Source organism: Tenrec ecaudatus, chromosome 4 (genome assembly GCF_050624435.1).
Source record: "Tenrec ecaudatus isolate mTenEca1 chromosome 4, mTenEca1.hap1, whole genome shotgun sequence".
In the NCBI taxonomy this organism is placed as follows: domain Eukaryota; kingdom Metazoa; phylum Chordata; class Mammalia; order Afrosoricida; family Tenrecidae; genus Tenrec; species Tenrec ecaudatus.
Window position 1 is genome coordinate 147787426 of NC_134533.1, and position 26566 is coordinate 147813991.

General features: G+C 46.7%; 1 protein-coding gene across 1 annotated transcript in view; it reads right to left on the reverse strand.

The window, feature by feature from the left end:
* BFSP2 (beaded filament structural protein 2) overlaps window positions 1-26566 on the reverse strand; it is a 106982-nt gene that overhangs the window by 53507 nt on the left and 26909 nt on the right. Inside the window, exons 2-3 of the mRNA XM_075547864.1 lie at window positions 19021-19103; window positions 1712-1868 (exon numbers count right to left, since the gene is read on the reverse strand). Coding sequence (XP_075403979.1) covers window positions 1712-1868; window positions 19021-19103 — 240 coding nt within the window. The remainder of the gene's footprint in view (window positions 1-1711; window positions 1869-19020; window positions 19104-26566) is intronic.

Below are 26566 nucleotides of genomic sequence, written 5' to 3' on the forward strand. Positions count from 1 at the left end.
TCTACTAAGGAGATTGGTCAGTTGGTGGTCTGGCTGGGAGGGCCATACCTTGAAATAGAATATACAGGCCAATCCCACAAAAACTTGAGGGGGGCTTCATGATCATCAAGAAGAGACTGGAGAGGAGTGTCTCCTTTGACCCCAGGGTTCCTGCACTGAGGGAGATTTGTTGGGAACAAATGGGAGGTTTGTTGGGAACTTATCAGCTAAGCTACAGAGTGGTAACCCTTGCCCTAGCAGGGAAGAGATCTAGAGAAGGCTTATAGGCCAGCGCAACCTAAAGAATAGTTTTTCTACAAGCGAGCCATAGGGTTTGAGTTACTGGTTTTCTAAAGTAGATTGCCAGGCCTTTCCTGCTAGTGTCTCTTGGTTTGGAAGCTCCATGGAAATTTGCTCAGCCTTATGGCGATAAGCAAGTATTCATTGTAAGATAGGAATAAGGAATATTGGCTGGAAATCGATCCCAAGTCTCCTTCGTGGACGGTGAGAATTCTACCACTGAACCACCATTGCTCCCAACTTGAGTCACTACAAGGATTTAAAAACAGGATCACGTGTTACCTCGCGAACGGCTGAATGTCCACGAAATGACTCTGCATTTTTCTCTAATATGGCCGCTCTTCTGCACTTGTTTCTGCCACTCCCACCGGATGATTGGGTGGGACTATGCAAATTGGACCGTGGAACACTCATTTTAGTTGCTTCTCCCCTTTCTGCTCGAGGGGGCAGAAATCCCAGAGCATCAGGAGAGGGATGTGAAGGGGCAGTGGTCAGTTCAGCTAACATGGCAGGATCAGTTCATTCTCCTCTGCGGGAGCCTGTGCCCTTCTCACTGTCGAGCTTGCAAGTGTGCAGAGCATGAAGACGTGGGAGAGCACTGGGTTCTAAGACCCCAGTCTCGGGGTGCCGAGGATGCCAGCACCGAAGGAGATGCTTTCTCAGAGTCCAGAGGAGTGTTGATATGCTGGGATTTCACCCGCCCAAAAGGTTATAGAGAAACACGGACATTTAGTGGAGCCCAATATCGTTATGAATAGATATGCTTGGAATCAAGCAGTGTCAGAGGACATTCTGAAGAGGGACCAGTGCCGAAACGACTCCGGTTTTCCCGCTATAGGCCAATGGCTCGTCCATTCCGTAGGAAATAGCTTCAAATTTCATGCAGCGTTCCAGACAGTTGGGAAATCAGATTCACGAAGGACACGTCATACATTTTCCAGTTAGAGCCTGGGATTCCAGTTTGCGCAAACAGCCCACATTTAGTTAGTTTTCTACCAGTGCCTAATTCCCAAGGTGAAACCCTCTGCTAAGCTGCTTACTAGCCTATTGTCTCAATTAAGAGTGATGTTAGAAGAACAATTCTTTAAAGGCTCAAAGGACACCTAAGGGCAGACTGGGTCAACCCAGTTCTGTGAATCCCGAAATTTGGATTCCGGGCTAATCAGAATGATTTTTGTCACACCACACTTCATCCACACAAAAAATCACCCACTGCAGGCTGACCAACACCTCCTCCCCCTCCCTTTTTCTTCTTCTTGGACCATGCCTTGGCAAGCAAAAAAAAAAAAAAGGATTTAAAAACAATACACCTCCTTTTTCCCTCTGACCTGGGCATGCAACGGGGCAAGGGCAAGATGAGTTTCCGTGTTTTGAAGCACAGGTGATTGCCTCTGGGCTGTGATCACCCAGTATCACGCCACCACTCACCCACCTCTTCGTAGTTTCTTGTCAGGGAGTCAAGTTCTTCTTTTAGACCTTCTGTTTGACTTTCCAGATCCAGTTTGGTCAAATGAGCCTCATCAATGACTTTAGACAGAGAGTTAATTTCCTCTTCCGCTGCCTTTCGAAATAGCTGCTCACTTTTATACCTGCAGATAGAGGGACATAGCTAAGTTCGTCGGTTAACCCAAAAGATTGAAAAAGAAAATTCAATCAGATGATACAGATGTTGCTGATCAGGAGTCCTGGTGGTGTAGTGGTTGTGTACTGGGCTCTGATCCTTATGGTCAGCAGTTTGAAGCCACCAGCTGCAACTCAGGAGAGAGACTGGACATTCTACTTCCATGAATAGTTAGTCTCAGCAACCCACAGGGGCTCGCTAGGAGTCTGCATTGACTTAATGGCAATGAGTACCAGCCAGTAACGAGATAGTTACACAATGACTGTTAAAAGATATCACCATTCCAATCTTTTGAGGGAACGTATTACATGATGATGCACGAAGTGAAATCAATGGGCCGCCACCAACTTCTTATCACCTGGCTTATCTTGCCAGGGGTACTTGCCTCCTGGGGCATTTGAGGGAAGCTTCTCTAGGAGTTCAGACCCAGGCTAGGGGATCCTGGCAGTCACCTCATTAACATCTCTCCTTGATTTGTTCTCCATTCACCCCACAATTCTTTGAAGCAGGGTGGGGACCTTCAGCTCCACTAGCCTTATCTTCCATACCAGTTCCAGCCATCACATTAGGGCTGAGCTAATGAAATGTTTGGCCAAATAGAACAGGCTAATTTTTAAGTTGAGACTTTTGCATGGCTCTTTAATGATGTTATATATCCAAATGGTCCTTGGCAGAATAAAAAGCATCCCCAGCCAGCTTTAAAGAAATATTACTGAGCATCTTCAAGTACCAAGCTGGTATCTCCAACTAGTCTCTGGGAAATTCCTGTGAACCCAAATGCCTTTAGGGCTGAGTGAGGCATGAGGGTGCTGCCCTACTGAGGTCTGGGCAGTGGAGTGGTGGTGGTGGGGGCCTCTATTTCCCCTAAAAGGGGTGCTGTGGACCAGCTCCTTCCCTTTACTGCTGGGTGGAAACGGGATTGGGGCAGGGACTTCCATTCTTTTGAAGAAAAATAGGGACAGTTCTATTCTGTCCTATAAGGTCACCAACTGTTGGCAGCATTGATTCAATGGTCGTGAGTTATTATTTTTTTAATTTAAGGATGAAATAAGAATAAATGCAAATATGTCCTTAAAAAAGAGAATTAAGAAGTGAACTATCAGAGTTTTTAAAAAATCTTGATTTGTACGATAATAAGCACACACATGTACACATGCGGAGAGACATAAATTGGAGAACAGCCCATCTGAATTGGTATTATCTAATGCAGAAAATCTCTGGTTTGCAGAGAGTATTCTTGTTAAAAACTACCCAACAACATTCTTGCCAATTTCTCGTAGTGTCGACTCTTTCTGTCCATGGCCTTCCACTAGTTCTACCACTCAGCTGAATTTCTTTCTGTCTTCTTTTTTAAAAAATTGTTTTATTGGGGGCTCTTACAACTCTTATCACAATGCATCCATCCATCCATCCATCCATTGTGTCAAGCACATTTGTACATATGTTGCCATCATCATTTTCAAAGTTCACTCCTTACCTTCATCCATCCACAAAGGAGAGCGATCTCACACCAGAGAGTACCTCAGGGCCTTTTAATTTGAAGAGATTTGTTGTTGTGGCTGTTGTTAACTGCTACAGTGGTGATCCTGCACTCAGTGAGTGGCACACCGTCTCATTCTGTGCCATTCCCATAGCTAGGTGTGGATGGCACCAATACGATTTGTTGGCTTGTTTTTGGAAGTAGACCATCGGACCTTTCTTGGACTCCATTTTCGTTTGGGAAGCGCCTCTGAAAGTTGCTCAGCACCCAGCAACACTCAAGCCTCTGATGCGACAGACAAGCAGTGGCGTGGGGTGCACTGGCCCAGAACAAAACCTACATGGAAGGCAAGAATTCTACTTCTGACCTACCGATGCTCCCGTAGGGAACTGGAGTATTCAACTGCAGGTACTCACACCTTCCCAGTGGCAATCCTCGGTGGCATTTCTGATTAGTGAGTTGACTGCTGCCATTACCCTTTGAAGGGCACTCTTACCTGTCCAAGGTCACCATCTCATGCTTGGACAAATCTAATCATTTAAAACTTTTTCCTTTGAGCACTTAAATCTCCCTGAAAACAATCAACTATCTGAGAGCAAAAGGGCAGCATTTTGTCAGAAGCAATAGGAAGAAGGGAAGGGAACTGTAAATGGAACCAGGGAGCCAAGGTGGCTATGGGGAGAATTCTGATACACTGTGGGCATTGAAATTAATGTGACAGAGCACTCTGCATACATACTACTGATGGGAGGTTAATTTGTATGTGAACTTTTACCCAGATAATAAAAAATAAAGTGAAGAAGGAAAAGAAGAAATTAAATGTCTGCTCTTCTAAGAGTGTGTGTTGTATTGACTAGAATACCACGTCTGGCTGATCCTGCAAGTGTTTAGACTCTAGACTTTAGAGGCTGGCATCTCTGTTACTCTCTCCCTTTGATCCCCTATCACTAAGCCTCTCTGTCTGGTTTAGCATTTCTAGTTCCATTTTCCAGACTTGGTTTCCATATCGCATTCCCTGAAGGCAGGGACTATGAACTTATCATCTTGGTATTCCTAATATCCACATCCAGGCTAAAGCTATGTTTGAGGAATGATTGGAAATACTCCCATTAGTCTATATTCTCCCTTAGAATGTCAGGCCAAAAACTCAATGCAAACACCCAGAGACTGTCTGGTCACTTTAGAGCTTCCTGGAACTGTCTGTTCTTTTGTTCAAACCCACTGCTCTCCATGGGTTTTGTTTTGTGGATCTTATTTGCCTGATTGTACACTTATCTGACTTCTCCTAGCTGTATCCACTGCTAATATCGAGCCGCTTGTCAATAGAATCCCTGGGCATTTCTCACAGGGAGACTTTAAGCCTAGTCTCTTGCCCCCTCCTAGTACACATGGTATTTAGCCTATTATAGGACCCCTGGTGGTGTATGGGTTACATATTTGGCTGCCAACTGAAAGGTCAGCAGTTCAAAACTACCAGCCATACTGCCAGAGAAAATGAGGCTTTCTCTTCCTGTAAAGACTTACATTCTCAGAAGTCCAGAGAGGCAGTTCTACTCTGCCCTGTAGGGTCTCTGTGAGTCAGAATTGACTTGATGCATTGTGCTTAGTTTTTTCGGGAGTTCATATGTACCCTCTTTCAACTTCATCAGTATGTCGCTCCAATGTGGTGTGACCATTTAAAATCATGACTCTGTCATTTTACTGGTCGCCGGCCCTGTTGACTTTGTATTACCTGCCATTTCCCCACACTAACTTTTATTAACCTGGCCAGCGAACATGTTAATCAAAACCCAAATCAACTCAACTGCCACTGAGTTGACATAAGAACAATTATGAGGACGATGAAGGTCTTGGCTGGGTTTGGTCCTGTTGTACATAGGTTTGGTATGCTTCAGAACCAACTTGATGGCACCGAACAACAACAACAGTATGTGCTGAGGATGAGATTTTGTGCTCTGAAGCATCCTTCATAAAAGATTGTATGCGTGTTAACATTTAATTCTTTGGGAAACAATTCCTATCCCTCTAGCTGGGATTGGTCCATCTAGAGCAGGGGGTCCTCAAACTTTTTAAACAGTTGGCCAGTTCACTGTCCCTCAGACCTGTTGGAGGGCTAGACTATAATTAAAAAAAAACTATGAACAAATTCCTATACATACTGCACATATCTTATTTTGAAGTTAAAAAAAACAAATGGGGCAAAAACACCCAGCGGGCTGGATAAATGTCCTCAGTGGGCCGCATGTGGCCCATGGGCCGTAGTGTGAGGACCCCTGATAGACCCAAGCTGGACCAGTCTTTCTCCAGCACAGGTGTTTTGTTTGCCTCACCTCTCCAGGGAGCCTCAACGGCATGACAGGGAGTCTCAGGAACTTTGCTGCTAAGGATTGAGTTGTGCTCTACAAAAATAGGTGTTAGAGTCCTAGTCCCTGTATTTATGAATGTAATGCCATTTGGGAAAAGGGGTCTCTTTGCTATGTTAATGAGGCTATGTTAATACCAGTTTGGAGTGGGTCTTAAACCAATCACCTATGAGATATAAAAAGAGCAGATTAGGCATAGATATTAGCAAACCCAAATGGAGAAAGACTGATTGTCACATGGAGATCACCAAGGAGCTGAGGAATAGAAGCAGGAAGAAACAAGGACCTTCTTCCAAAGCCAACAGAGAGAAAGCCTTCCTTAAGATGCTGTGCTTTGAATTCAGACTTCTATCCTCCTCAACTGGGAGAAAGTAGATTTCTGTTTGCTAAAGCCATCCCACGTGGTATTTCTGTCCCACAGCACTAGATAAGACAGACAAGCACCCATATCAGACATCACCTGGCCAGACCAAGTGTCCTCACCTCACCTGTGCTCATCTCAATGGCTCTGTAATGCCACAGGCTGTGTCCTCTGTTTTTGCCACTAAACTGTGAGCTACTGGAGGTCAGGGACCATGGCTCATTCACATTGCCCCCAGTACCCAGCAAGGGGACTGGCATCAAGCAGCGATTCCAGTGATTACGGAATGCAATCATTAATTCAACAAATACTTGGTGAATCTACAGAGAATAACTGGATTAATGGTTCCTTGTATGACAGGGGAGGTTAGGGAGAAATGGGGACCTAATAGCAAGGAGTACAAGTAAAAAATGTTATAAAATTAATTGTGCTAATGATTGTACAACTCTTCTTGATATGTTTGAGCTATTGAATTGTATGATATTTGGATTATGTCCCAATAAATTGTGTATGAAAAGACTGTCCCATCCCCCCCCCCCAATAAAATCAAACAAATACTTGTTGGGCATCTGTTGTGGTCCTGACACTATGAGAGATGCTGGTGATACAATAGTAAACAAAAGGGATCACACTGTTGCTTTTTTGGGAGGGGGTGGGATGGGTGGTCAGCAACCTAAATTTATCCTACAGGCCAGGGGTGTCAAACTGGCCGCCCATGGGCTGCATGCAGCCCCAGAGGTAATTTTTTGTGCTCCGCAATGCTCTGAAATAAAATGAAAATAGAAAAAAATTGTTATGAAGAAAATAGCCCTTAGGGGAGATCGAAGCAATACCTTTCACACAATTCCCTTGTTAACCCTTTACCTACTGAAGAGGAGTACACACGTGGCCCAGTGCCTTTCCTGGGGGGGCCTGTGGACAGACTCAGTTCCGACAACGTTCAGAAGCAATATGTCTGCCACTCTCAGTGTCACGCAATGTAAATAGACTCCAATAGCGAAAAGGTTAAAAACAGCACTCTGGGTGGTGCTGTTATTAATCACACCTAGCGGCAGCGCTAGTTCACAGTTTTAGAGGGAAGGTATTACATTGTGCGTCATGTTTGTCAGCGGTCCAACATTTTGTATTTTTTTTAGTTACTTTGTTATATTTTCTGGTCACAACATAAGAGGTAAGTGAAAACTAGTAGGAGGAAAGTGCTGGCAAGTTTCACATAAAAAGGAATAATTTTCATTTTATAAATCCATTACATAAAATAAATGTTTAAATAAAAGCAATTATATAGTGTTTTAATGATCATATTAATATTCTGGGATCCTCATTTCAGAATATACATTTAACAAAATTTGCAAATGTGCTGTGGCCTGCGTGAATCTTGCCTGTTGCACCATATGACCTGTTTTGCTTTGTTTTTACATTTTATTAGGGGCTCATACAACTCTTATCACAATCCATACATATACATACATCAATTGTATAAAGCACATCCGCACATTCCCTGCCCCAATCATTCTCAAAGCATTTGCTCTCCACTTAAGCCCTTTGCATCAGGTCCTCTTTTTTACCTCCTCCCTCCCCCTCCCCGCTCCCTCATGAGCCCTTGATAATTTATAGATTGTTATTTTGTCATATCTTGCCCTATCCGGAGACTCCCTCCGCCCCCTTCTCTGCCGTCCATCTCCCAGGGAGGAGGTCGCATGTGGATTCTTGTAATCAGTTCCTCCTTTCCAACCCACTCACCCTCCACTCTCCCAGTATCGCCCCTCACACCCCTGGTCCTAAAGGTATCATCCACCCTGGATTCCCTGTGCCTCCAGCTCCCATATGCACCAGTGTACAACCTCTGCTCTATCCAGACTTGCAAGGTAGAATTCAGATCATGGTTGTTGGGGGGAGGAAGCATCCAGGATCTGGGGGAAAGCTGTGTTCTTCATTGGTACTACATCGCACCCTGATTGACCCATCTCCTCTCCTAAACCCCTCTGTGAGGGGATCTCCAGTGGCTGACAAATGGGCTTTGGGTCTCTACTCTGCACTTCCCCCTTCATTCACTATGGTATATATATGGTATATATATATATGGTATATATATATATATATATATGATGCCTTATACCTTGTCCTTTTGGCACTTCATGATCACACATGCTGGTGTGCTTCTTCCATGTGGGTTTTATTGCTTCTGAGCTAGATGGCCGCTTGTTCACCTTCAAGCCTTTAAGACCCCAGACACTATCTCTTTCAATAGCCGGGCACCACCAGCTTTCTTCGCCACATTTGCTTATGCACCCGTTTGTCTTTGACGATTGTATCACGGAGGTGTGCAGCCAATGATATGATTTTTTGTTCTTTGATGCCTGATAACTGATCCCTTCAGGACCACATGATCATACAGGCTGGTGTGTTCTTCCATGTGGGCTTTGTTGCTTCTGAGCTAGATGGTCGCTTGTTTATCTTCAAGCCTTTAAGACCCCAGACACTATCTCTTTTGATAGTCCGGCACCATCAGCTTTCTTCACCACATTTACTTGTTCACCTGCTTTGGCTTCAGCAGTTGTGTCGGGAGGGTGAGCATTGTAGAGTGCCAATTTAATAAAAGAAAGTATTCATGCATTGAGGGACTGCTTGAGTAGAGGCCCAAGGTCCTCTGCCACCTTAATACTAAACCTATAAATATAGACACATAAATCTATTTCCTCATTCTCATATATTTGCATGTACATGTCTTTGTCTAGACCTCTATAAATGCCCTTTGACTCCTAGCTCTTTCCTCCATCTCCCTTGACTTTCCTCCTGCCCTACTACCATGCTACGACCCCACCTGGGTTACAGCTATCCCTCTTCTTTATGTAACCTTACCCTTGATCATTCCCTACCAGGCCTGCCACTCCCCCCTCTCTACCATTTTGGGTCCCATGTTATTCCCTTGTCCCTGTGTTTGTTAACACCACTTCCTTACCCCCCCCCCACTTCCCCCTATACCAAGTCCCCCGGAACTGTCGGTCCTGTTGTTTTTCCTCCAGATAGTTCATCCAGCCTGTCCTATTCAGACAGACCTGTGGAGACAATAATGTCCACGAAAACAAGACAGAGGGAAACAAAGCAGCAGTATACAACCAGACAACAAAACAACAAAAACAAACCACTGACAACGAACAAAACAAAACACTTCACAAAAGCAAAGCTTGTAGTTCATTCAAGGATCGTTTGCTGGCCCTTAGGAGCGTTTTCCAGTCCAGTCTGTTGGGGCACCACACCCTGGCCCCAAAGTCCACTTTCAGCATTCCCTGGGGACCTTGCCACTCTATTCCCTTGCTGTTCCGCTGCACTCCCCCAGTGCTTTGCCTTGGTGTGGTGGGATCAGGTCAGGTGCAGTTCCCACACTGTGTCTCCGGTGCTGTCCCCTGTATCGCCCTTGGTCACTGAGGGGCATCATGTCTCATAGTGGGGCCAGCCATGTTGTTCTCTCTGTGGACTGGCTGCTCTAATCAGGAACATCATCCTCATGGCCTGGTGGAATGACCTGTCTTTTAATTGAGTTTGACACCCCTGCTACAGGCAATGGGAATTCCGTGCAAGTTTTTAAAGTATTTTTTTTTCTCTTTGAGCTTTTTTTTTGCGGGGGTGGGGGGTGGGGGGGTGCATTATAGAAAACTAAAAAGCAAAGAGCAAAAACGAAGAACACAAAGACATCCAAAGTCACTTTGATGTTTTCAGACCTACAGTTTTCATCTCTCCACATCCCGTTTCTGTACACGCACGTTAGGCCACACAGTATGGATCCATCCTTTTTTTTTTTTCACATATCATGAATATTTACCAATTCAAAGTCCCAAAGCCATGAGTATCTTGACAACCAAGAATACATTATGCTGACTTAATGAGGAAAAGAAACAAAAACCAAAAATCCTTTTGGAGGGAGAAAAAGAATTTCATAAAAGTTAAAAATGCTAACAGTCCTCCAGATATGGATATTGGCAGAGTTACAGTGAAGACACTGTCTTCCTTTCATGCTCCATTCCAAATGAGACCAAGCAAGAGGACATGAAGTATAGTGCTCCTAAGAGGATGACCAGTTCTGTAATGATTAAAATGTTACCAAGATACTCCCACGGAATTTCATATATTCCTATAGTCCAGCCAAGAGATGCACATGTACATCAATGGTTATCGCCAAAATGCAAATATGGAAACACCTGCAGACACCCTTCCCTTTGCATGTCCTGCTGCCTTTCTGCCGCTACCTAGCCAACCGCGATGACGACTGCTCAGAGGTGCTTTAATAATTCCATGTCCACCCCATCTGTAGACAATGGGACGTCCCCTCACAGAGGGATCACAAGGAAGGGATGAGTCAATCAGGGTGCAGTAAAAGCACCAATGAAACACCCAATACTCCTCAGGGCTTCCTTACTCCCCCACTATCATGGCCCCAGCACTGCCTTTCACTGCGGGCTAGACTGGAGCATGTGCACAAGTACAGATAAGAGCTCACGACACACAGAATTACAGGAACAGGAATCTGAGTAACAATACCAGAAGTGTAGGGGGAAGGTGGGGAGAGAGGGGAGGAAGGGGAAACCAATCCCGATTATTGACACATAACCACACACCCACTCCAGGGGGACGATCAACAGGAACTATGGGGGAAGGGAGACAGTGGCTTGTGTAAGATATGAAAATAATAATAATTTATACTTTATCAAAGGGTCACAAAGAGGGGGGGAGGGAAAAAAGAGGAGCTGATACCAAGGGCTCAAATAGGAAGTAAATGTTTAGAAAATAATGATGGCAACATACGGACGTATATGCATGATACAATTGATGTGTGGATTGTTATAAGAGCTGTGGTGAAGAAAACTGATGGTGCTCAGCTATCAAAAGAGATAGCGTCTGGAGTCTGAAAGGCTTGAAGGTAAACAAGCAGCCATCTAGGTTAGAAGCAACAAAACCCACATGGAGGAAGCACACCAGCCTGTGCGATCACGAGGTTTCGAAGGGATCAGGTATAACGCATCATCAGAACAAAAAAACCTTACCATAGTGAATGAAGGGGGAAGTGCAGAGAAGAGACCCAAAGCCCATTTGTTGGCTGCTGGAGATCCCCTTGGAGAGGGGTCTAGGGGAGGAGATGAGCCAATCAAGGTGTGATATAGCACCGATGAAAAATACAACTTTCCTCTAGTTCCTAAATACTCCTCCCTTGCCTCCCCCCCCCCCCAACTATCATGATCCAAATTCTACCTTGCATGTCTGGCTAGCCTGGAGGATGTACACTGGTGCAGATAGGAGCTGGAGGCCCAGGGAATCCAGGGTGGATGATACCTTCAGGACCAGGGGTGTGAGTGGTGATACTGGGAGGGTAGAGGGAAAGGGGGTTGGAAAGAGGGAATTGAGTACAAGGATCTACATGTGACCTCCTCCCTGGGGGATGGACAACAGAAAAGGGAGTGAAGGGAGACGTTGGACAGGGCAAAACATGACAAAGTAATAATTTATAAGTTATCATGGGCTCATAAGGGAGGGGGTGGGGGAAGTGGGGAGGGAGGGGGCAAAAAGAGGACCTGATGCCAAGGGCTTAAGTGGAGAGCAAGTGCTTTGAAAATGATGAGGGAAATGAGTGTACAGATGTGCTTTACACAACTGATGTATGTATGGATTGTGATGAGTTGTACAAGCCCCAATAAAACATTAAAAAAAGAAAAATCAAAACGCAATATTATCAATCAACACAAAAAAAGACCTGTAAGTGCCCCCAATAAAATTATCCTTTAATAAAAAACCCAAAAAACTCTTTCTACTTGAAAGAAACAAATCCATGTCCACGATGCTTTCCTACCTTATTACAGCAATATTTATATTTACAAGGAAAAGACATGAGCTACTAGACCGCTTTTCAATCCTACATTGATGTCTCAAGACAAACACATGTATTTTATGAAACATGCAATTAGACTATGGCGATGGTCTAACTCTGCGTGCTAGACATGGAGATGTGAGCCAAAGGCCTATCCCTCCTCCATTCTGCTTTGCCTCCTTCCTCAGTAACCAAGTACAGAATGAGCAGCTCTAAAAGGTGGATTAACTAAGGTTCCCCTCCCCAAGACACTCAGTCCTTCTCATAAACAAAAGGCCCCTAAGAAATGTTTTACTGCCTCTACTTTTATTATACTCTGGGCTTTGAGACCCATTTTATATTGCTTTAAGACGCAGCAATATGAACTAGGATGCAAATACAAAAACATGTTCAGACAAACGGAACTTGTCTAACTGAGCATAAGAGCCCTTCCCTCTACATATCATTTTGCCCCACCCCCCCACCCAGTATACAGCCTCTAAGACATCAAAATGAACATTTCCCTTGCAAGCACTCCTATGAATTGACAAAACAAAACAACAAAATGTATTTAAAGGGCATTAGTTTTCATCTTCTCTTAATATATGTTGTGTACTGCTAAACATCCAGAAGGACCTCTTCCAGATGTTTCTGATAAGGACTTAAGTTTTTCCACTCTACTGCACACTGTGCACTTGTGACAAAAGGTACAATCTGAAGATGTCTTCTCAAGACACATTCTGGTCTACAATCCCCTTCTCCTGTCACCTCTATCAACCCCACTGACAAAATAAGCATCTGTAACAGAGGGGCTTTCACAATCTCACTCCCCCCAGTCATCCCTCTGAAGTGGAACATAACATGGGCACAGTGTGTTAGCTGACTTTGTCTACTTTTGCCATACACTGGCAAGCTCTAACATCTAGGATCACTATTGCTGTAAAATCAGGACTGGCCCTTTATATCCGCTATCTACACAGCAAAGGAAAACCAAATAGGCAGACTCTGTGGGCCTATCATTGATCGGGCCTCACTATAAACATGCTGGTATAAGGCCCTTTGACTTTCTTCTTCCTCCTCCATGAAGAAACCTTGCTCAGAGAGGCAGTTTGGCAATTACACTTCCAAATGACAATAGCTCATATGAATTTTAACAAAAGGATGCTTAAAAATATGTTATGTACTATTTTATAGTTTTACCATACTTGGCACACTTTTAAAATAGAAATCATTTTATTGGGGTTTCGTACAACTCTTATCACAATCCATACTTACATTTGTTGCCATCATCATTCTCACAACATTTGCTTTCTACTTGTGCTCCTCACTTGCAGACATCTAGGAATACTCCTGCCATTGTGTCAGTGCTGACTCACAGTGAAACGCTGTGTTTCTAAGACTGGGACTGTTCACAGGATTGAAAAGCCCAATCTTTCTCCTTCAGAGCCGTTGGTGGTTTCAAATTGCCGGCCATGCGGATTGCAGCCCAGCACACAACCACTAACGACACCACCAGGGCCACTGCTTTAGAAAGACTAGATGTTTAAAATAAGGATTTGTGTCTCCACTGTGCACACAGGAGTGTTGAATAAACTACATACCTGTAACAAAGGTTATATTTGAAAGTGTCTTTGAAAATGGAACATTCTTGTCTAGAGCAAATTCATATCTTCTGACTCTTGTCTACCACAGCCCAGTGGATGAGTATATGAGGGGGTACCCCACCCCCCAAACAAACAGAGAAAAGCTCTGGTGGGCGGAGCTTGTGTAATTCACAGTTAGTTCACCAGTGGTGTCACCTGGGAAGGGTCTCTCTGGTCCCAGTGAATTTTTTCATAAAAGCAGAGTTTTGCTCGAGCCTGTTTGATTTGTGTGTGTATGGTGGCTTATCTTGTTTCAAAAAAAAGGTGAAATGTTGATTGTCCCTCATTCTGGACATTCTTCAACTTCCCCAATGGATGAAAATATCAACAAAATTCATTCACTTGCGCTCAAAAACCGACGATGGAACATTGATGAGATGGGGAAGTTATCTGGACTGTCTTGGAGCTCAGTTCAGCAAAATTTAACAGAAGACTTGGGAATAAGGAGGGTCACTGTGAAATTTATGCCTCAGGTTCTGACTGGCCAGGAAAAAGAGCTTCAAGTGGAAACATGCTGCGCTTTGAAACAACAGCTCTGCGTTGACCCAGACTTTTTCCCAAGGTCATTACTGGTGAGGAGACATGGTGCTATTCTTATGACTCCAAAAGCAAACATCATTCAAGCCAGTCTAAGATGCCATCGTCACCTCGCCCCCTCCTCAAAAGCTCATCAAGTGAAATAAAAAATCAAATGATGCTCGTTTTTTTGTTTGTTTGGTTTTTTTTGATGTGAGGGGGATAGTGCATTTGGAGCTCATTCCACCAGGTCAGACTGTTAAGCAAGCTTTCTACTTAGAGGTTCTGAAAAGATTGCATAACAATGTGTGACAAAAAAGGCCTGATTTGTGGCAGACGGGGACTGGTTTTGCCACCTTGATAATGTACCTGCTCACTCAGCCAGCTCAGTGTGCCTGTTTTTGGCAAAAACCAGCATGCCTCTCTTGCCCCATTCACCTCACTCACCTGACTTTGCTCCTTGCAACTTCTTTTTGTTTCTGAGAATGAAGAGGGACATGAACAGTGATTTGAGGACATAGAAGAGGTGAAGAAAAAACAAGGGAGGTGCTGTCAGCCATCCAAACAGATGTTTGAAAAATGTTCCTAAGAATGGAATCGCAGATTTGACAAATGTATTGAGTGTAATAGAGAGTATTTTGAAGGTGATAAGTTTGTTTTGTAAAAAAAAAATTAAATACATAGCTTTGGGGAAAAATTCTGTTTTGGGAGGGGGGTACCCCCTCCTAAGTATATGTGCCACTTACACATGATTTTTCTGTTTTATCTCCAGGAAGTGTACAACATGCATTAGTTTACTAACTCAACTTTCGTCACACATTGGCAAACTCTTTAATATTCAGAGACTAGAAATGATAAAATCAGGACTCATTTGTCCAATGCATCCACACAACATATGTAGTACAGCAAAGTTAAATAAAAAGCATGTAACGTACAGGACCATGGATAATCTGAAAATTTCTGCTACACACTGACATCTTTTGTAATTTCTGCCCTTCACCCCGCCTTATCCAATGAGCAAGCAATCAACAAGTCCAAAGTTCACTGCTGAGTTTCACAATTCCATTCCCAAAGACAATATTTCCATCAAGTCTGCAAGGCTATTTACAAAACGTTAGCCTGCTTACATATACCAGGCACATCTGAGCCTCCAGAGACTGGTCTTTTAATGAGCATGCACTTGTCCAGCACCTACACTTGCTGCTGTCAAGTTCATTCTGACTTCACGCGGCTCTGTGGGCTGCTAGGACTACCAGTGGATGTCTGAGACGGTAACTCCCTACTGGTGGGTTTGAACTGCTGACCATGAGGCTAGCAGGCCAACTCGTAATCACGATGCCACCAGGGCTCCTGCTATAGACAGCACTGTTAAAATAGAATGGCACGCACACTGATTATAATCTGAGGTATCCTCTAAATACATGACCATTTTGGTCTTAACCTCACTCCCTTCATTTCACCGCATTCTGCTCTGTTGAAGGATCTAATAAATGTATGTGTAATTAAATAACCCAAAACTCATTGCCATTGAGTTGAGGCTGATTCATAGTGACCCTACAGGACAGGGCAGAACTGCCCCTGTGGGTTTCCAAGACTGTAGCTCTCTCTAGGAGTGGAAAGCCCCACCTTTCTCCCTTGGAATGGCTGGTGGTTTCACACGGCTGACCTTGAAGACAGTGACCCAACATGTAACCCCTACACCACCAGGGCTCCTGTATAATTGAATAAAGTCATGAATGGATGAATGAAAGATGTTTTCGTTCAGGTCTGTCTTTGTTGCTTAGTGCTTTTATGACAGAAATCTATAAGTGGGTGATTTTAGCAAATAGAAATGCACAGCTCAGGAGACTTGACAAGAGTCCCAGTTCAGGCACTGCGTGAAGGGGATGTTTCCCTCATCTGCTCTGCGGAGAGACCCGGCTTCTCTGGGGCTCCTCTTGGCATTTCTTGGAGAGCCCCTCACGGCATCCATCTTCCTCCCATTCTGTACCTGCTTTGCTCTTCTACATCTCAAATATATGTGCTCTTTTCTATGTCAAACGTGACTGGCTTAAGGTGACCCAAGTGAGTTGGTGTCACCCAGTTTGGGAGGGTCTCGCCCCACCGCACCCTCCATGGGCATCTCTAGTGATGTTGGTTCCCAATTTTAATCATAGAATACTAGGCGATATAGTTGTAACTTGCTTAAATGTAATATTTCTAAGATTATATAAGCACCAACATCAAACCTGTTTCGTAAAACCAGTCGACATTGAATTATAACAGTCGTAACTGAGCTGGAGTCTTTACATGCCCCCGCACCCTCACCTTTCATGCTACTTGGCTCTCAAAAAAGTTATGGGTGCAGATTCAAAAATACGACTTACTACAGCATTTATAAACACACAGGCAGCAGTGAAACAGTGGTGTGGGCTTGCTGGGTGCAGATGAAAGCCCAGGATTCGAAGCATCGCTGTGATTGAGTCAAGTTGTAGGTAGTTAGTTAGTTAGGTGCTCTTGAGTTGGGCCCCAGCCAACAGAACACCGCCTGGTCCTGCATCTTCCTCCCTGTTGTCCCTAGGTTTGTGGCAGCCACCGTGTCGATCCACAGCCTCAAGGGCCTTCCTCTTTGTCACGGCCCCTTCCCTTTCTGCAGCATCTTGCCCTTCTCCAGGGACTAGTCCCCCCCCGACACCTCGTCCAAAGCAGGTATGCTCTCCAAAACCAAACTCACGGTCATCGAGCCCGTGCTGACTCGGAGCACCCGCCCTGTGGGTTTCTGAGACTGGAACTGTTAACGGGAGTAGAAAGCCCAGTCTTTGTCCCTCAGAGAGACCGGTGGTTTCAAACTGCTGACCCTGTGGATCGTATAGCAATGTCTAACGACTGCACTATCAGGGCTTCTGTAGGTCTACTAGGCTGATGAGAAAGAAGAAAGCTTGCTTTATTATTGCCAACTACAGGGATAGACTGTCGTTTTGGTGCCAGCCCCATACTGTCACCCGGTGCAGCCACTCTTGTCCGGGTCCCCACATTCAGCTATGCTGATGACACATCAGAGAGGTCTGCTCCCAGACGGGACTGCAACCACAGGTATGGGGGCTTAGGACCAACAGCACATCCTCTGGGGGTAATGCCATTCAGGCCATAACAAGGCCCTACCTTAATCTCACACTTAATTAAAATTTACCTTCAATTGAGTATAACATTGTTTGTGTCTGTTGGTTTTGATCTTGCAGAGGGCAGGGCATTGATGGTGCCCACCTGAGAGTCACCTTGGCCTCAGCATGGCCCGGGAGGTCTGTATAACAGATGGAAGACGGGCCCATCACAATCCTCTTCTTATCCCCAAAGACATCTAAGGAAGTGCCTTTCCTGTTGGTCCTTATCAAACTTGGGGGAAACCTTCCTTTGAATAACAATCACAACCAGGCAGCCATCTCCTGACCCTCCAGCTGCCCTTCCCCACAGCATCATCTCAGAGTTGCCTCTTCTCCAAGGTGCTTCTCCGTTCGCCCAGTGCTTCCCAGTCCTCGATGGCTTTCATGAGCTTGCCCTAGGTGCATTATCTCTGGTGCCACCATGAACTGACCATTCCTCCTTGAAGTCACACAAATGAAAAATCTCATTATCTCCCATAAACTTGCTCCTGTAAATGGTGCTACTACATGTAAGCACAATGTCTCATGGGTGATAATCGGGCACTGTCAAAATCGACTCCTAACGATGAAAAATAAAATGCTTATCCTTAGACCACTGAAAATGATCTGCACCAGCAGGACGCCCAGCATGGTATCAGCCTAAAGATGCGGGTCTGGAGCCCAGACATGCATTGAAATCACCTGGGGAGCTGTCAAAATGACAGGTCCCACCAGCAAGGACCCTGACTGAATTAGTCTGGAGGGGTTTGGACCCTCAAGGAGGGTCCAGGTTGAGAATCATTGTTCTAAACCATTGGGTCTCAAAAGTGAGGGACCAGGGTGTAACCATAACAGCACTGGGAACTTGTTACCAATGTATATTCCTGTCCCCCCCCCCCCAGATCTGTTGACTTTGGGGTGCAGCCCAGAAATCTGTGTTTTTTTGTTGTTGTTGTTGAATGGACAACCCACAATTAGTGATGCTTCCTTAAACCCATTTAAGAACTAAGAAAAAGTCCTGTACTCTTCTCTGGAGGTCAGTCCTCTAAACCCATCCAGTGGGATGAAGTCATTGGTCCTGTACTATGGAGAGATGGATCTCTGGAAACATAGTTGATTGTCTTTTATACTAACCATATGACCGGTGCTTTGAATTTACCAACCAATCCCTGGGGAGAGATAAAAGGCCATCTATTTCTGGAATGAGTTACAGTATCATAAACCCAGTGGTAGCCCTGGTGGTGTGGTGGTTAAGAGTTGGGCTGTGATCCCCATGGTTTGCACTTTCAAACAGCCAGTTGTTCAGAGGGAGAAAGACAGTGTTTTCTACACTTGCAAAGAGTTCAAATCTGTGTTTTTATAAGGTGCCCTCCCAGATGATTCAGATGCATATTCTAGTTTGAAGAGCCCTGTCCTAAACCAAGCCCTTGGGCCTTGTTTGTGTATACAGGAAGGGCTGAACCAGACCACGCTCAATTCTCCTCTCGGGGCCTTTCTCATGCCAGCCCACCCTTCCTTGTGACCCAGGGATCACGATGCAGACTCCAGGACATTGACCCGCGGGTCCAGGGGTGTGGAGGGACCCCCCCCCCCCACTTTGCAGCAGAGCATCAAACAAATGAGCTGCCAGGGCATCAGTACTGGTGCATGGGTGACCCCAGAGCAGACTTGTGTTTCATAAGGTCTTCAACACTGATTTTTTAAAAAGGAGCTAGCCAGGACTTTCTTCCGAGGCTCCTTTGGGTGAACTTGAACTGCCAACCCTTGGGTTCAAACATTTGTACCACTCAGAAGATTGTTACCTCTCTTTAAACTCATCTGCACCCGCCAGAGTATTTTCCTTCTGCAGCACGAGCCGGGCATTTTCCAAGACAGCCTCGCCTACCTGGAAAGGTCACAAAGGAAAGCCGGTCACTGGAGTCCTGTTACTGATCATCCTGCCTTGCACAGCACCCCCCAGGTTCTGCTGCTCTGGGAAACTTTGAGCACCCTTCTTAAAGCAAATGTTTTTAGAATGAAAAACGTGTCTCTCCTCACACGCATCTCCTCCCCACCCCCTACCCCTCATGGCAGGTCTGTAAGAAAGACCCCTTAAAGTAAGCAACCACTGGACATCAAAAGGACAGGACTTCCCTGAGGACCAAGTCCAGAGAGTTTGGAAAGGGGAGGAATGGAAACCGGAAACACAGGGAGGAAGCGGAGTAAGGGCTGTTACATTGAGGGGACTGCGATGGAAGAGATGGAAGAGTCGAAACAGAACGCCTATGAATTTTGTTGAAAGTGAAGCTGATCATCTGCTCTGCCAACCTTCACTCAAGGCCCAATAAAATATTCTACTGCCTAAACAGATACATTTAAATGTGTTTCTCGCAGAACAGAGGGACAGATAAACAAAGGATAAGCACACAGTGGGGTGGCTTTTAAGGTTGGATTTGGGGAACAATAGAGGATTCTCAGCCAGTCATTGGTTCATAGTGCCTCTCCCAGTGTGGTGAGGTTTCAACTAGGCAGGGCAGGGTCTCGGGCTCCTTGAATGATGCTTCCCTGGCATGGGTGGCTTTTAACACTTCCTTGTCAGCCATCCCTCTGCTTTTCCAGAGCTGTGTGACATTTAGCAGGTAGAGGACACCCGAACCAGTTGCCTTTCAATCTAATTCACAGCAACCCCAAGAATGCTGGGCCTTTCTTTTGAGGTAGCTGCCTCTGGTAGACTTGAACCTCCAACCTTTGGTTAGCAGCCAGCTTCTTTAAGCATTGCATCCAGGACTCCATGGGAGAGGAGAGAAGGCTCCTGCAGGGCCAGGGTTGGGGGAGTTGGAGACCTTCCTGCTTTGGCTGTTGTTGAGCAGCTAAGGGTTTATTCCTGTCTCAAGTGCAGGCTCATGGCAGGTTTTAACTTGTCAAGAGGCAGCTTGCTGGGGCAGGGATTCCAAACTAAACCCATTCAGTCACCGAGATCTCACCCCTGCCCTCTCCCAGCAGCCCTGAGCCCGGCAACAGCAATGTTCTCTCTAGTGTCGGTGGCTCATTGGCCTCTTGGCTATAGAATGGGCCAGACAGACCGTATAAAGAGGGTTAGGGCCTTGGCTGGGGGTTGGCACAGGGCAGGACTGGGTTGGTGGCCAAGAGGGTGGAGGCTAAAAGTAAAACTCAGAGGCTGCCGAGAAACAGGGGACATCCTTGTCTCCCTCGGGGAGACCTTCCTGGAATCCTCCCCAGGTCCGAGGACAGGAAGCTGTGTGTACTGAGCACCTACAGATGTGCCCAGCTGTGTGCTGGGGCCGACGTGATGGTTTGTATGGGCTGATGGTGAGAATTTCAGGAGTTTTATTCACAGGTGTTTAGCTATAGTCACTCTTAACAGTTAAGTCATGTAAACCTAAAAAATAAAGTAACTTATGTGAGAAACAAAGGTCAGGCAGTGTAGTGTGGGAGGCCGGTGGCTGGCAGACCCCCAGGCTGCCTGGAAACTATCATGGACACCCTGAGCGAGCCCCGACGGCCTCCGGCCTTAGTGTCGTGGAGTATGTGAGCTTGGACAATGAGTAAGGGAGACTGGAACCGAATGGACGCATTCCAGTTCATGGTGCTGGCACAGAAGATGGACAGCACCATGGACTTCCAGACGAACAATCCGATCTGTCTTGGAAGAAGGACAGCCAGAATGCCCCTTCAAAGTCAGATGCCAACACTTTATCTGGTGGGTTTTGGACATGTTGTCAAGAGAGACCGGTCCCTTGAAGAGGCCATCCGGCTTGGGAAAGTAGAAGGTCCATGAAAAACAGGAAGACCCTCAATGAGTAGCCACAGCAGTGGGCTCAGACCTTACGATTGGAGGATGGTGCAGGACCGGCCAGTGTTTTGCCCTGTTGTACAAAATTGACTTTATGGCACCTGACAACAGCCACCACAACAATGATTTGTTTGTGGTTGAAGGCATCTGGAATGTATTGAGAATGTAATGAATAACTCTTCACTAGTGGTAACAAACAAACAAACAAAAAAGAAAGAAAGAAAGAAAGGAGAAACGCAATAGAAAGTGACCGTCTAGAAGAGAATGAGGGCAACATATGTACAAACATGCTTGATTCAATTGACGTATGGATTGTGATAAGAGTTGTCTGAGCCTCCAATAAAATAATTTTTTAAAAAAGAAAGGAAAAACAAAGGTCATATTCAAAACTGTTTTACTATGTTTGATCGTTCTCTCTGCCCTCGAGAGGCATCCGTGTTTATTGTACGTGTATGGTGGAAAAATCCCTCGGAGGTGAGTTATTGTACCTCTCTTCCAAGCGTTATGTTCAGTGACAGCGTGCTAGTAGTTTACATGAACAATGGAGAGGGAATTTATACCAGAGAAATTGGAAAACACTATAGCTCCCCCACCCAACCCCTGAGAGCTAATTGTTAAGTGGATAGCGAACTACAGCCTGTGTCCCACACTTTGAAGGAGACAGTAACCATGGCTCGTCTGTACCTCTAAAGTGGAGAGCAACAAACCCGTTATAGAGATGCTCCTGCTGAAGCTCAGAGGGCGGAACTGCCCCAGGACACAAAGCCGGGACGTGGCAGAGCAGAAGGTCAACCCTCCTCAACATGTCTGGAAAGGGTGCATAGCCTTGGAAATCAGCTTTGGAAGCGAAAAGGCACATTGGAATCAAGAGGGACCCTATCGTGTAGGATTGTGCTCTCTGCCTTTTCCCTGTTATGTAGAACAGCCACGACTCCTGGTCCTCACTGGGGCGTCCTTGTGAAGATGTGGGATGAGGTTGTGAAACCACACTGTACCACCCCCCGCCCACCCCATCTACCACTCCACACCCAGACCTTCCCTTTCAGAGCCCAGAAGCCAGGAGGACCAAGAGGCAGACCCATGGGTCTATCACGGGCCTGCGCCGCTGACAGCTTTGCAGTCTAGCCCCAGAGCAGAAAGGTCATTTGTATTTAAAACCAGGAGATGCATCAATGTATAAAATGAATAAAAACATTAGCCGCCTGGTCCTCTTTGATTTATGGTCAAAGTCAATGCAAGGCAGAGGTGCATGCAAATTCTCTTTGCCTCACTGATCAATTTTTCTTTCCCAGAGAGAAGGCAATAAAAATAACAAAGGTGAGATGAATAGTCCCTGGCTGAGACTATGAGACAAATCTCTTTGCTCATGACCTTGGAGCTGTTCCTGCCGTTCTTCTTTTGGGGGAAAGTGAAAATGAATGGCATGGTCTATTTCAGGAGTCCTGGTGATGGTGTGCTTAGGCAGTGGGCTGCTAACCACAAGGTGAGCAGTTTGAGGCTACCTCGATGCTCCTGGGGAGAAAGACGAGACTTTCTACTTCTGTAAACAGTTACCGTCAAGAAAGCACCCAGCGGCAGTTCCACCCTATCCCGTAGGGTTGCAAGGACTCGCGGCATTGAGTTCTTTGGGATGGGACAGGGCAAACTCGGAAGGTGAGCAGGCTGGCAGCTGCCACGTCGCATGGCAGGAGGGGCAGCAGGACTGGGCTTCTCCAGCTCTCAAGCCTTCTTGCCCAAACAGTGCAATGGCACCAGGAGGCCAGATCCCTGCTGAGAAAACCCAGGCCTCTGCAAGCCTGCGAGCCAGTGTGATGGCTGTGCCAGACCCGGGGGCCTGGAGGGAACAGGGTTCCGCACCAGTTTGTTTTGAGGGAATGGAAACAAGAGACACTTTCATAACATAACGAACTGTGCAGGGAGGGCAGGCTGGGCAGGACAGTGGGAGCATAGGCAGCTGGGGTCAAGGGAAGTCATCGGGGATATGCCAGGCAGGAGGGACGGCCACTGGCAATGCCAGGTCCAACTGCTCTCGGCTTGTCAGGAAGCAGTCCCAGTCTACCTCCCCAGTGCGACTTCCCCCTGGGCCTCAGCCCTGGCGCCTCCTTTTAGCATGTCACATACAAATGGTTCTCAAGACCCGGCCTCTGGCCAACAGCAGCAACAGCAGCCGGGGACTTGTGAGAGAGGCAAACTTGAGCAGATCTCAGATCTCTGCGTCAGCTTCCCTGGGGGGGGGGGGGGCTGTGTGTGTTTTAACAGGGCTCCTGGGGCATTCTGATGCCTGCTCATCCTTGAGAGCTGCTGCTTGATACAGACCTGTGTCTAAGCTGCATCCAGAGCTCTTGACCTTGCAGGTGCTGTTGTCCACACCTAGAATAGCTCCCTTCCCTGCTGCCTGAAAAATCCTACCCTGTTCACCTTCATTGTGGCATCCTCTGCAAAACCATTTTAATCACTCCTTCTTGCTTTGATTTCTTCAGAATGTAATCTCGGTCTGGGCTGTGTCAGGCTGTGTGCTGGCTCTTGGGGAGTCCGTACCTATGGTAGGAGATGAGGCTGAAGAGGTAGGCATGCGTCAGATCATGCAGGGAGGCCTTGGAGACCATGGAAAGGATGTGGGATTTCCTGGGAAGGCACTGCAGTGCTGGGAGCAGAACACAGATGTGATCTGATTCACGTATAAGTCGACCCTCCGACTGCCGTGGGAAGGGCCGGTTGTGGAGGGGCAGCAGTGGATAGTGTAGGTCCAGAAAGGAGTTTCTTGCAATAGTCCAGGGAATGAAGCTGGCAGCTTGGACTCAGGTGGCTGTAGGGAAGGTAGAGAGTGGTGGGCATGCTGCATCCTTATTTGGGAAGTGGAGGGTGGAACAGACAGCCGTTGGTGATGGAATAGTTATGGGAAGAGCAAGAGAAAGGAATCATGGATGGCCGGTGGGCTGAGCTCCTGGAAGTCTATTGCAACTTCTGCTGATCCTTTCCCTCCCTCTTGGATCAGCCCTGCATCTGCATTGCACCCCACCCTGGTGACCTGCCATCCCTCTCTGACCAACGTTGTACAAATGCTTTGCCGATGATGACAGCGTTTTCTTATGCTTGGGTGCCCCCACTCACCAGCTTGGGCCAGGTACTCAGGGTGAGTAACTCGGTGGTGCTCCGGTTTCCTCATCCATCAAATGAAGATAGAAATGGCCCCCACTCTTTAGAGCGCCTGCGACAATTCAATGGGCCAAGGCGTGCAAAGCACTGCCCTGCATGGTGGCTGTCATTACTATTGTTATTTGCCTTTGTGCAGAGCCGTTGGGAAATGACTGTCGAATTGAATTTGATGGCTTGGCGCAGCCTGGCGCTGTTCCAGCTGTGCTCCTTCGGAACGCAGGAGCGGTCGACTGGAGACGTCCATCTGGTGCTTGATGTGTATGTGTTTCAGCATTTCCTTTCCAACGCCGTTGGAAAAGCCCAGCGCCCTGGTCGTGTAATGATGAGGACTTTATCCCTTGCTGCTGCTGCCCGCACTGTGGAGGGAGGTAGTTTTTAAATGGAGCTGCAGCCCGGTGAGGAGCTGGCCACATGGTGTTTACAAAGCCAAGACAAGCAGTATTTTAAAGGGGTGATTATTTGAGCTCAGCGTACAATTAATGCTTTATCTGCATGGAAAACATTGGCATCCTAGCAGCTGAAGCTGCGGACCTGAGGAGGAGGTGGGCACAGCTGGGCTCCCGGAGCTTCAGCTCAGCTGGTGAAGCGGCAGGATGCTGCACGGGTCCTTCCAGAGGCCCTCCTCATGTTTCTGTGACTGTCAAGTCTAGGACAGGTGCTCTGTGTCCCTATCAGTCCTTAGCTCTCAATGAGGCCAAGATGGTGATGACCGCCACCTTACCAAGTCCAACAGACGCTCCTCGGCTCTCACCTTGACCCCAGCTGCCTCAGTCATGGAAGAGGTCCTTTCTTTCTTGGGGGTTCCATGGCCCCCTCTCTCTTCATTTGGCGTCACTGGGCATTCTCCTTTCCTACCTCCTTCTCCTTTATCTGACCTTCAGATGCGAGAGCCTCTCAGGATTGGGTTTTGGGGTCTGTCTTAGCCTAACTTCTCTAGAGAAGCAAGACCAGTGAAACTGATGTGTGTATACAGAAGGGTGTACACCCCCCCCAAAAAAGGAATTTTTTTTCAAAATGGTGTATTTAAATAAAAAAAACAACCATATTGCCTTCAAAGTACTCTCCATTACACTTAATACACTTGTCACATCTGCAATTCCATTTGGAGACCTCCTTGAGATGAGACATCACCTTTCTGCCCTGCTGTTGTTTTGTTCTCAGGGCAGTGGCTGGCCCAGTAGAGGTCAGTTGAATGGTGTCAGATTCTGTATGCAGAACCAAAGCAGGGACGTCCTGGTGCTTACCCTCAAGCTGGCTGAACCTGAGCATCACCTGTGATGCCTCCCTGACCCCAATCTCCTAAAACAAACAAACAAACAAACAAACACAAACTGTCAACTCATCATGTGTATGTGGCTGCTGCATAATCCAGTCTTGATTCAAGCCTTAATCATCTCTCCTCTGACCTCACCTGACCACTGTTCCTTGGGGGACAGAGCGGGAGAAGCCCAAGCACAGTGAGTTAAGGTTTCATGAGGAAGAGGAGCTGGGACAGTGCCATCAAGTCATGAAGCTCAGCCATGGTGGAGATGCTTCCCCCAAGCACAGTCTAGGCCCTTGTGTGTCCCATGGCAGTTTGGTCTCACTCCGGAGGGCCTCCACAATGGCCCCTTTGGAGTTCCTGTGACCTTGAACGCATCCTCCCACTGTGCTCTGGCTGAAGAGCCAAGGGGCTCACAGAAGCAGCCAGGTGATCAGGGAGTGAGAGCCAGACTAGTGGGTGATGTTCACTGCCACTGCAGTGGGGGCCGGCATACCCTCGTCGCAGAGGAGCTTGGAGAAGGACTTGAGTGCCTTAGGCCTCACTTGCCTTGGGAACGCAGCCACTCTGAGATCTCACGTGGGAAAGAGCGAGGGCTTCCTTTGAACAGCGGTGTCTGTGCTGGACACTAAAGAGGTGTACCCCTGGCCGCTGGTGGTTCCACAGGAAAGAGACGAGGTGTTTTACTCCTGTAAATGGTCACCGCCCAGGGAACCCACAAGGGCAGTTCTACCCTCCCTACGAGGTCGCTATGAATCAGTATTGACTCAATGGCAGCAAGGTTATGAATCAGGTTCCCGGGTGGCACACACTGCTTGTGCTTGACTGCTAACTGAAAGGTTCGTTATCTCAAACCCACCCACTAGCCTGACAATCCAGCTCTGAAAGATTCTACCCCTGTGGAACACGGGTGTGCCCTGACTCAGTGGCCATGGTTTGGTTTTTGTTTGCTTGGCTTACTCATAAGGTGCTCCTGGTGCATATGCCAAGGGCCCTGCTGGCATAGCAGTTAAGCAGTGGGGTGCTAACGGAAAGGTGGGTTGTTTAAACGCACCAGCTGCTCCCTGGGAGAAAGACATCCCTGGGAGGGAGGGAGCCATCTGCTCCCAGAAAGCTTTACAGTCTTGGAAACCTTAGG